The following is a 12,346-nucleotide window of genomic DNA, read 5'->3' as shown; positions in this document are numbered from 1 at the left end:
GATGTGGAACCAAGCTCGTGCCACCAAAAAGACCAGGGTTTTATTTGTAGCCACGTTGCTGCTGTGTTATGGAAGGTATGTTCTTCCTATCCCTGCATTTTCATGTGTCCGGTGCTCAAAAAATACTAAAATCTAAACTAAATCTTGCGCATGAAACAACTTGTTGCCTTTGATGCAATGTTTGATTGTGCCTCGGTTACCGGTAGTTTTAAACTGCTGCATTTGGAAACATGCTGGTTGAATCGTTTGTCAGTAAATTTCGGCTATTGTTTGTGTGCAATATAGAACATTGAATAAGAATAACAATTGAGTTGGAATTAAAATTTGTCAACGACAATTGTCGTGATAGTAATTGAAAACAATGTTTACCGTATTTTTCGAACTATAAGTTGCCGTTTTTTTCATAGTTTGGCTGGGGGTGCGACTTATACTCTGGAGCGACTTATGTGTCAAATTATTAACACATTATTATATCATTTCACATGTTATTTTGGTGTTTTGGAGTGACGCTGATGGTTTGGTAAACTTGTTAGCATGTTCTTTATGCTATAGTTATTTGAATAACTCTTAATAGTTATATTACGTTAACATACCGGCCACGTTCACATTTCGTTGTTCATGCATCATGCAACATAATCGTACTGGCCACTTATTAAGTATGTAGTTATCTATTGTATTTTTATTTTAAATTGCCATTCAAGATCTGTTCTATGTGTTGGATTTTATCAAGTAAATTTCGCCCCAAAATGCGCCTTATACTCTGGTGCAACTTGTTTTTTTTCCTCTTCATTGAGCATTTTTGGGCTGGTGCGATTTATACTCGGGTGCCATTTATAGTCCGAAAAACACAATAGTTGGCACATAACCTACTGTGTTTGTGTATTGACTAGACTACATTTCCATGGGTCTGCATTCAATTATTATTTATCAATACTTCATTCGTTTTTGTTTTTTTTTGCACGCGTTTTTATTGATTTTTAGGAATAATAAAGCCTGTTGAGTAACCTTTGAGAATTTGTTTTTGGTTGTATACTACATTGCTCTAATTTTTTTTATATAAATGAATTTTTATATAGAGACGGAGGAGGCACACTTTAAATATATTAAAGTGATATAGGCTTCTTTGAATGAATGAGTAAAATTAAAAGTATCTTGAGGCCGGGCCGAGTGTCCTCTTTTTTGGAAATTAAAACATGGTCACCCTACTGAATGCATCTGATGTTTGTGGGCCTTGTTAAATTCCCTTTTAAAATCAATGAGTGAAAAAAATATTTAACTGTATTGAGCTTTCCTTCTTACCATTCTGATACAAGTTCATTACGTTCTCTCCAGATTGATTCCGTTAGTACAGTAGTCTGTTTAAAATGGCATTTTGGTCAGTTTTTTTTTCTTTCTTTGTTCCAAACTTATTTTGGTTGGGTATAAAGTAATTAGTCTTCATAATCAAAGTCATATGAGCATTGAGTTCAAGTGAGTTTATGCATCAACTGTAGGAAATGTTCAATATTCAGCAATTCACAGAAACGCAAGTACTGTAGTTATTGTAACTTTGACTTTTTTAATGTATGAACAGTATTTACAGTGATGCACATGTACAGTAGATTGAAATCAATGAATAAAAGCAGGAACGCGTGACACAGAAAAGCACACGAGCAACTAGAATCACCACAAAGAAATCACAATTTGAATCCTTCTTGCACAGGTCCCATGAGAAGGTTTTAAAATCAGCACAAAAAAAATATCACATGGACAAAATAATCTACTGGATTACACAGTACAAATTAAATTGGATTGAAAGAAATGGCATACAAAGAGCATGGCAATGCCTACTAACGCATTGAGGTTTCTGTTGAATGTAAATCTTTTCGAGCAAAACGTTTTTCTTAACCTCCATCTGTAACGGTCAGCTTGTTTTCTTCCAAACCTAATAGAAAAATATGTTCTCTCCAACTGTCAACTCAAGCACAAAATGTGATCACAGACATCTAACCAATAAATAAGGGCTGTTTGTTATTTTGTATAAAAGAAATGTCAAAAATGCCTCAAGTGTTTAGTTGTACTTTTGCTGCTTCAGCAACTCAAGCACACACATTTTGTCAACACATTAACCAAAACAATGCACAAAACTCCACCGGGAGCCAATCGCTCCGCAATCGAGAGCCGGATTCGACAAGAATAATCAGCATTGATAGGGCTGCTCGGTCCGTTACTTCATCTGCCATGTCGAGCACGCTGCTTTAGATGAAGAAGCAAGTCCTACAAGCCATTTACATGCAAATCAACATCATCTGGGAAAGTAAGAACCATTTCGTAGCTCTCATGCACCAAAGCGCTTGTCATTCATGAAGCGTGCGCCATCGCTGCACACGTCGCTTTCAACTTTTCAAGAGTATTTGCAAATCTGACTGCGAGCACGTTGGTAACCATCAAGGCGTGTACGCGGGCGGGGGCTGGAACTGGTTGGCTATGTCGTAGTCAGCTGGGAAGGTCTCGCTGCTGTCCTCCATCTCGGAGAGCAGTTCTAAAGCCTGTTCCTCCTCTTCGGTGGGGTAGTGACGCAGGAGGTTGGCGGCCGTGGCCAGGATGGAAGCCCCGCCGGCCCCCGCCACTAGGTAGAAGCTAATGGCGAAAGTGACGTACACCATGGAGCCGTGGTACTTTTTGTGCTGTTGCTGTAGCGACAAAATCAGCTCCGAAGCCCAGTAGCAGAAGCCAATGACTGTGGCGCACTGGAGAACTGCAAGAGAGGGAACCCATTGAACAAATTTAGCAAATGCATACAAAACTTTGCTATCATGAGTAGGGGTGTGACAAAATATTAAAATGGTGATATAGTGGTATAAAAAAGTATCTGAACCTTTTGGAATGTCTAACATTTCTACATAAAATCATCAAATGTGATCTCATCTTTGTCAAAATCACACAGATGAAAAAAACTGCTTTAACTAAAACCACCCAAACATTTGAAGGTTTTCATATTTTAACCCTTTAATACCGAACGTGTTGGCAGCGACGCGTTTACGCATATCGTCTTTGAAGCTTCATCACGCTGTAATTATGTCACCCACGTGCCGCTGGTTGGTCTCGTTTGAAAGTGTGGAAGTTGATGTCCACGCCAGTTTTTGTTTGAAGTCAATCGGCCAAGAAAAACGGGAGATGATGTCATTTGAGTTTTATAGTTTTATTGCACTCATAAATATGCATTAAAACGCTGCATGGACCATGTATCCATCTCCATATTTCCATCATTTGTTGTCCTTTTTCAAAACCGAAAGCAGCACAAAAGATTATATATATCCCAAGAGCCGTTGTGATGTCAAGAAGGACGAACCGAATGTGATCATTTTTAATAAATTTTCGAGCGAGGCGCCAACTATTGAAAGGGAGGCATGCGAAGCAAGAATGAATCTAAAACTACATTTAGCGCAAGCTAATGCATTATTTCATTAACTCAAGGAAGAAGATGAGCCGTATTTGTCGTTGTTTTCTTGGGATGAGTCGGCGTCTCGGCAAGTAGAAGTGACAGCAGCGCGCAAAGCCGCAAACGGCGAAAGAGTAGGCTGTGTGACGTTGTGTGTGACGCAGCTCCGTGACCTGTTCAAGAAGAAGCTTTATTGAGTGCGCAAAAAAACAAAACTTTATTTGGTCGCATGCCTGAAAATTTTGAATTGAACTGAACTACTTGTCAATATTTTTTAAAATACTTTTTTTTTCAATGTTATATATTTTTTTCTTCACTATAATCTTTTCAATTTTTATGTAGATGTGTGTTGGAGAAGCTTGATTGCATGTACGTATATACTTTTGATAAGGTGATGGGTAAAACACCTAACTTCACAAAGAGATATCCTCCAAACCCTTTTTGTGTTAGATGATATATATAATTTTTTTCACACTATTTTGCACAGTATATAACCTGTTTTGACCATAGTATGTGTAAAGGCCAAAAACGCCTATGACCATACCTGCTGTTTGTGTTGAATTGTCAAACATAAAACTATTCAATCTTATTTTTTTCTATTGAATGTTTATTCTAACAAGTTGAATTAATATTATCAAGCTTCAAAACGGTTGGTCGAGCATGTTTGGTTGTCAATGGGACATCAACATTACAAATTTTGAAAAAAGATTTTGGGATTTTTTTTGTCTTTTTGGGTCCAAAATGTGGATTATAATTGTTCAGTGAAGAAAACAACAGTTTAGACATGAAGTTCAAGGTGTCCTGAAAAAAGGGACCCAACTTGGCCATTGTAAACAATTTTTTCTTTGAAATATAAAGGCAACATCAAATGCATGCAAATTTGGCCAAAATAGGCTTAGGTGTTAAAGGGTTAATGAGCACAGTCTGCAAACAATGACAGAAGGGGGAAAAATAAGTAAGTGAACCCGCTCATTTAATATTTTGTCCCTCCCCTATGGCAGCAACAACTTCAACCAGATGCCTCCTGTAGCTGCAGATCAGTTTGGCACATCGATCAGGACTAATCTTGACCCATTCTTCTCTACAAAACTGCTGTAGTTCAGTCAGATTCCTGGGATGTCTGGCATAATGGAGTACATGTGATGCAGCGCTTAGGAGTATAAAATCATTGAGTTACTTCAAAAAGATGTACAAAGAAACTATAATAAATCACTACAGGGACCAAAATGAGTCATAGCTGCACTGCACACACACATCCGCTACAAGTTGTTCCCACAGCAAAAAAGGCAAACAAAGGATGATTAAATGTCAGGGACAGAGACTAAGACATAACATTGCTTGCTCTGAAGATATGCCCTCCAGTAAAATTAGATTATGATCTGCCATTGCAACGTGAGTGCTGTGTTTAACCTGCTGTGACATGGAGCTCCTTGACTGGACACTCATTGGACAAGATATTTTCTACAATGAGACCTACACCAAACCAACGGCTATTTAACACAAACATGCTAGACTGTGCATCCCCGGCTGTTGGGAGACGGGTATCGATAAGCATTTGGTTTTTCCCCCGTCTTCCTTTGTCTGTCATCGTCTTTTTCGGGCAAATTATTCCATAGTCTGTGTCAATGTTTCTCCTTTCTGGCCAAACTATTCCACACTCGGTAACTGTCAATGATTCTGATGATGATGACAATGACAATAAATTCACTCATTCATTCATAAATCGCTGTCTTTAGGTCATGCCACAGCATCTCAATTGGGTTCAAGTCTGGACTTTGACTTAGCCACTCCAGAATGTGTATTTTGTTCTTCTGAAACCATTCTCAAATTGATTTACTTCTGTGTTTTGGATCATTGCCTTGTTGCAGCATCCATCCTCTTTTTAGCTTCAACTGTTTGACAGACGGGCTCACGTTTTCCTGAAAAACATCCTGATAAACGTTTGAATTCATTCTTCCATTAATTACAGCAAGTTGTCCAGGCCCTGAGGAAGCAAAACAGCCCCAAATCATGATGCTCTCTCCAACATGCTTCACGGTGGGGATGAGGTGTAGATGTCGGTGAGCTGTTCCATTTTTCCTCTACAAGTGACGTTGTGTGTTCCCCCCCAATAATTCAACTTCGGTTTCATCAGTCCACAAAATATTTTGCCGAAACTTCTGTGGATGTCCAAGAGCCTTTTTGCGGGCATTAAACGAGCAACAATGTTTTTTAGACAGCAGTGGCTTCCTTCGTGGCGTCCTCCCAAGAACAACATTCTTGGCCATAGTTTTACATATAGTTGCTGTGTGCACAGAGATATTAGACTGTGCCAGTGATTTCTGTACGTTTTTAGCAGACACTCTAGGGTTCTTTTTGACCTCTCTGAGTATTCTGCGCTGAACTCTTTGCGTCATCTTTGGTGGACGGCAGCTCCTTGGGAGAGAAGCAACAGTGCCAAACTCTCTCCATTTGTTGACAACAAAAAGAGAAAAATCCAACCTTCAATACAAGTGCATTCAATCAGTGGGGAAAAAATCCCACATAAAGAAAAAATGATTTGACATCAAATCATGTGTGTCACAATTATTAGCATCCCTGGTGTTAATACTTTGTACAACCCCCTTTTGCCAACAAAACAAGGTCTGGGGACTGAGATGGCCATGGGAGGAGCTTGATTTAGTGTCTGGTGAACCATTTCTGTGTAGATTTGGCCATATGTTCAGGGTCATTGTCTTGCTGAAAGACCCAGTGACGACCCATCTTCAGCTGTCGGGCAGATGGCAACAGATTTTGATTTAGAATGTCCTGGTATTTCAAAGCATTCATGATGCCATGCACCCTAACAAGGTTCCCAGGACCTTTGGAAGCGAAACAGCCCCACAGCATCTCTGACCCACCCCCATACTTCACAGTGGGTATGAGGTGCTTTTCAGCATGCGCATCTTTCGTGGCACGTCAGACCCACTTAGAGTGTTTGTTGCCAAAAAGCTCAATCTTGGTCTCACACAAAAATACACATGGTCCCAGGCTTCAACTGGGACCGTGTGCTTTGGTCAGAGCATATGGCCAAATCTACACAGAAATGGTTCACCAGACACAAAATCAAGCTACTCCCATAGCCATCTCAGTCCCCAGACCTTGTTTTGTTGGCAAAAGGGGGTTGTACAAAGTATTAACACCAGAGGTGCTAATAATTGTGACACACATTATTTGTTGTCAAATAATTTTTTCTTTATGTGGGATTTTTTTCCCCACTGAATGAATGCACTTGTATTGAAGGTTGGATTTTTCTCTTTTTTTCCATTAAGGTCCCATATTATTTGAATAAAAAAATATATATTATTAGCTAAAAAAACACATCTTTTTCAGGAGTGCCAATAATTATGGAGGGCACTGTATATACGAAAACAATTTTCAAATAGGCCAGTCTTAACGGTGCGCTGTATATTCCGAAGCGCCTTATAGTGCTGAAAATATGGTACTTCGTTCCCTGGCATTGGTTGCCACTCACGGCTATAGAAGTGGGAGAGGCCCGTTTGAAGTGGGAGGGGTTTATTTGCTGCCACCCTCCCATTCAAATAGAATGGTCGTCTACTTGTGATAATCTAACAGCAGAAAAATGAAGATGGCTTGATTTTCTGTTTGTTGTTTTGTAGAATATCCCAGAATGATTTCCTGACCAATGTATCAATAACCGTTGTACCCGCCATATTGTGAGATCATCGTTATTGTGATTTTTGTATCGCAAATCGTATCATATCATGATTCACGAGCAGTGTTGGGCACGTTACTTTAAAAAAGTAATTATTTATAGTTACTCACTACTTCTTTCAAAACGTTAGTAACTGAATTACTCTATAGTAAAAGTAACTAGTTACCAGGGAAAGTAACTATTTCCGTTACTTTAAACAGAAGTTGTTGTATGTCAAAGAATTTGAAATTTTCTGAGCAGTATTCGAGTCAGTTGAATAGAGAAGAACCGACAGGTAGTTGTGTTATAGAACCTTGTAATATTATTGCACCTCACCAGCCCGCAACAGATTTATCCTACACTTGAAGTGCAACAAAAATAAACAGATTTGAATTGCTTACCACAGATATCGACAAAAGCTTTGCCCAGGGACATAAATGACACTTTACATGCACGTTCTTTCCTTTAATTTCGACCAACTTGAAATAGTGTTTATACCTCCACCTCGTAAAAGACAAAATTTCCTCTGAATGCTCTGCCATCATATCCCTCTGCATGTTTTGCGTGTGTTTGCCACACGCGCTGTTCCAGTTTGTGTGTGAAAACACCAGCTCTGAAGTACGTGCGCTATTAGGCTCGAGCGTTTACGTCACAGATCACGTGAGATTTGACAACAACGCAGCCATATTGGAAGCAGGTCTGGCTCGCGGGACGTTAAACTTTAACTTGCCAGTTCGATAAAGAGACAAACTCATTACTAAGGCGAACAACAGATATGTGATCAAACTTAAGGACGTGAACAATGTTGACCCTTACGAGCAAGCCGAAGACAAATGGAGTAGTGCTGCAACGATGAATCGATTAACTCGAGTATTCGATTAGAAAAAAAATATTCGAATTTAATTTTGTTGCTTCGAGTATTCGTTTGATTAAAGTGGCGTTGTAATGGTTTGTTTTGAAAGTGTTTGCATTTAGTTTTATTGATGAGGGTGGATACACTGCCCTCTGGTCTGCCTCTTTTCACATGGCTGAATCCAACTGCTCCCTGTTAAGACCAATGTAAGCTAAGTTTTTGTTTGAGCTAATGTTTTTTAATACATTCTTAATTTAGTTTATAGGTATATTTAGCCATTTTTTGTGGGAATATGTGTCTGAACCATTTGTAAAAAAAAATGTTTTAGCATTTTATAGCATTTACGATAGCGGACTTTTTCCGTGTAAGTTAGTCAATTGTTCCTTTGTTACAAATAAATCCTCATTTTTATTTTTTATTCCGTTTGAGGCTCAGCTCAGGTATTTTAAATGTTCATGTTCCTTATCCGATTACTCGATTATTCGAACTAACTAGTCCATCGATTAATCGACTACTAAAATATTCGATAGCTGCAGCCCTAAAATAGAGTAAAGATGTCGACGGGCTTCCACAATTCCGAGAAATGGACATTCTGCTGTATTTATTGTTTGGTGTATGTTACTAAACTCATCAGCGATTCCGAAATTACAAATCGCTACAAAGCTACGAACAGTTTTGCTGCGGATGGGTGCAGGACCTGCACATTATGACCGTATCAAACGGCAACTCCATTGTTCTTGCAAAGGTAGGCTATGTGTGTTTACTATTTTCATTGCCATGAACCTGAAGGCACCCAAAGTCTTGGATGACAAACAGAGCAGACTCACTACGGCTGGTAGTTTCTTCAATTTATTCAAAGTGAGTAACGCACCGCTTTTGACCGTCAGTAACGGTAACGGCGTTGTAACGGTGGAAAAAATAATTAGTTAGATTACCCCGTTACTGAAAAAAATAACTCCTTTATGTAACGGTGTTATTTATAACGGCGTTATTTCCAACACTGTTCATGAGTCATGACACTAGCATGAAGAGAAGCACCATCTAACCTGTGAGGATATGTGCAAAAGCATATCTCCGTGTAATCTTAAGGGCAGGGTATTTGGGTCCAAACACATCCAAGAGGAATGCGGTCAGGCTGCAAAAGATGCCCAAAAAACAGAAGGCTGCGATAACTCGCAGCAGCAATATAGTCTGCGAGTTCACGCAGAAATCTGAAAGACAAATGTCAGAAGAAATAATAAGATGAAAAAAATATTTAGTGGCTTTCTTCTGGATGTCGAGGCCACGTTTAGTCCTCACCGTGCAGGAGCTTGGGATCAATGTAGCCTAGGACGTCCGCCACCCCCAACTCTTGTCTGGGGCATTTGCCCCCGTGAACACGGAGCCAAGCCGGTTCAGCCAAAGCCGTGCATAGGGCGGTTATGGAAAGGGCCCCGGGCAACGCCGAGACAAGACTCCGCTCTGGCTGCTTGGGCAACGGGGTGCCTCCTCTCCTTCTCCGGCCTCCGGGAACGCTCGTACCCGGCGGGGCATACATACTCATCCGGTAGTTTCTAATCGCGAGGTTTTCTCCCTAGTCTTAAATTAGCGTGACTAAATGAGTATCATATAAACAACAATGTTTTGATAAAAGCGGCGTCAAATCGTGTCAAAAATATTTCCGTTTCAGGAGATAAAAGGATCGCTGACAAACAAGGAACAAATTGTCTTCAGGCCTAAAATTAGCTCATACAGCTAGCCCAAAAGCTAACGTTAAATTTGGTCGACGATTTAGTAAAATCAAAGTAATTCGATATACAAAAACATGCACGGGTTTTTTAGTTAAGCCAATTAACGTCTTAGCAAAGTTTTTGGAAAATTCAATAGGGGAAAAATGAAAGCTAAAACCAAACAAAACAAAGCCAGCCAACGACAGCTTCCTGTAGATTTATTGACTTCCTTGTTCACGACCTTCTTCTTCGCCACTGTTCCACACGTTTTCTGTCACATAGCGCTCGTTGCTTACCTCTATTGGCGAACGGTAAAATAACAACTGCAATTTACTGTTGAAAACCCTAGATTTCACATTATTCTGTGAAAAATGTACGCCCAAGGGCATAGGTTTGCATAAGGACGATAGGGACATAAGACTACCAACTTTTCAGGATGCTCAAATTATCCCCACCAATTATTATTCGCATTATATATTGACTTCAGTTATATAGGTCATTTAGATTGTCTTCCTATGTGTTGTAAGGATAGAATTGATCCTACCATTATTAAATCAATTACAGTACTTTCAGTATGTTCACTTACACTGACCCCTTTTCACTTGTTGAATGTGCCAGTCCATTTTTCCCTGAAACGCACGTTTGATTGGCTGATGACTTGAAACCCCCCCCCCCACACACACACACACCCATTCCCAGCCCGACAGAAATACAACATGCCGCCTCCCCCGCCCCCTTCAAAGACGAGGGATTTTTCCCCCCCCGCCAGCAACAGCCTCTGTAAGTAATATAAAAAGACATCAATGTTGTGGAGGTGGGGAACACTCCACTAATTTTGCTACTGCTACAGTCCTTCAAGTCGATTTTATTCACTGAGATTTCTTGAAATAACAAAAAAAGCTAGCTGAAAATAATCTTAACAGACTTATTTTAAGCAAAAAGTTTGTATATTTAATCTTAAAAGAAAAACTTGTTTGTCAGAAGTGTTCTTAATTCAAGAATATTGTTCAAAACATTATTTGAATGAATTTTTTTTCTTGATTTAGGTGAAACATGACCAACTTTTAGATGTGTGGGCCAAATACGAACAAATAGTAATATTTACTTAAAGTAAGTGGAAGAATCTGATGCATTAATCTGTTAACTAGCCTTTAACACTCAAAAAGTTTTTTTCCCGCCAGCAGCAGCCACTGTAAGTAATGTAAAAAGACATCAATGTTGTGGAGGTGAGGAACACTCTAATAATTTTGCTACTGCTACAGTGCTTCAAGTCGATTTTAACACTGAGATTTCTTGAAATAAGAACAACAGCTGAAAATAAGCTTAACAGACTTATTTTAAGCATAAAGTTTGTATATTTCATCTTATAAGAAAAACTTGTTTGTCAGAAATGCTCTTAATTCAAGAATATTGTTCAAAACATTATTTGAATGATTTTTTTTCTTGATTTAGGTGAAACATGACCAAATTTTAGATGTATGGGCCAAATACGAACAAATAGTAATATTTACTTAAAGTAAGTGGAAGAATCTGAGGCATTAATCTGTTAACTACCCTTTAACACTCAAAAAGTTTTTTTTTCTGCCAGCAGCAGCCACTATAGGTAATGTAAAAAGACGTCAATGTTGTGGAGGTGGGGAACATTCCACTAATTTTGCTACTGCTACAGTGCTTCAAGTCGATTTTACTCACTGAGATTTCTTGAAATACAAAAAAAAAAAAACAGCTGAAAATAAGCTTAACAGACTACTTAACAGACAAAAAGTTTGTATATTTAATTTTAACAGAAACACTTGTTTGTCAGAAATGTTCTTAATTCAAGAATATTGTTGAAAACATTATGTGAATGAATTCTTGATTTAGGTGAAAGATGACCAACTTTTAGATGTTGGGCTCAATACGAACAAATAGTAATATTTACTTAAAGTAAGTGGAAGAATCCGACGCATTAATCTGCTAACTAGCCTTTAATACTCAAAAAAGATGGAGAAAATTATTTGACTAGATTTTTTTTTTAAAAAATATCAGATTAATTAAGACGTTATAAATTTGCAGTGTGAATGTTAGTATAGATCAATACAGATTTATTTTGCATTAATCATTTAGCCTCTGAATTAATTAGGTTCATATTAGTGAGAAATGTAGCCCTGACCCCCATTCACCAAATATGTTTGGTTTTATTAATGTCCCGTCCCCAGCAAAAAGTGTACATGCAGGTTATGCTGTTATATCGTCCCTACCAATATTAAAACCAAACCTACGCCCATGTACTCCCCACATACATAAGAATATTTTTGGGCTGATATTTGTGCCATCAAATACTGAATCTGAATTACTTAACTTGAATCTGAGTAATGTAATTTGAAATTGAAATTCTTTGATATGAATCATTGCATTAAAAACTGAATGTGAATAATTTAATGTGAAATTATTTTCTTCAATGGCATGCCATTTTGATTAAATAAACACTCACTAAAGCAGATGTATATTGTAATTAATCATCCTGTGATAATCGGTGCGTTTATGTTAATGCCTTGTTAACTTGACTTCATTTATGTCGAAAATTTTACAAACATTAAGCAACCGTGCCGCGCTCTTCTTCCTTAATTTCTCCAAGTGGCCAAAAAGTTTTCAGGTAATAAAAATGAATCTAATCTCTGACTTTGCCTAGCTCTGGACGTCTGTGATTG

The 12,346-nt window shown here is 38.5% G+C and overlaps 1 protein-coding gene across 1 annotated transcript; it reads right to left on the bottom strand.

The window, feature by feature from the left end:
* Positions 1–1,533: 1,533 nt before the first annotated feature.
* tmem127 (transmembrane protein 127) lies at positions 1,534–10,213 on the bottom strand. The gene is made up of 3 exons (XM_057830847.1): positions 9,247–10,213; positions 8,994–9,158; positions 1,534–2,737 (listed from the first exon to the last, which is right to left on the bottom strand). Exons 1-3 carry the CDS (start codon positions 9,488–9,490, stop codon positions 2,427–2,429), a joined length of 720 nt encoding a protein of 239 aa, XP_057686830.1. The 5' UTR covers positions 9,491–10,213; the 3' UTR covers positions 1,534–2,426.
* Between the last annotated feature and the right edge of the window lie 2,133 nt (positions 10,214–12,346).

This window comes from Corythoichthys intestinalis, chromosome 3 (assembly GCF_030265065.1).
Source record: "Corythoichthys intestinalis isolate RoL2023-P3 chromosome 3, ASM3026506v1, whole genome shotgun sequence".
Taxonomy (NCBI): domain Eukaryota; kingdom Metazoa; phylum Chordata; class Actinopteri; order Syngnathiformes; family Syngnathidae; genus Corythoichthys; species Corythoichthys intestinalis.
This window is presented reverse-complemented; position numbering and strand designations above follow the sequence as displayed.

Coding starts and splice junctions, on each gene's coding strand:
- tmem127 (XM_057830847.1), bottom strand. CDS start 9,490: ATGAGTATGTATGCCCCGCCGGGTACGAGCGTTCCCGGAGGCCGGAGA. Junction 9,159..9,246: donor TGATCCCAAGCTCCTGCACG/GTGAGGACTAAA, acceptor TTTGTCTTTCAG/ATTTCTGCGTGAACTCGCAG. Junction 2,738..8,993: donor TTTTGCACATATCCTCACAG/GTTAGATGGTGC, acceptor CCTCTCTTGCAG/TTCTCCAGTGCGCCACAGTC.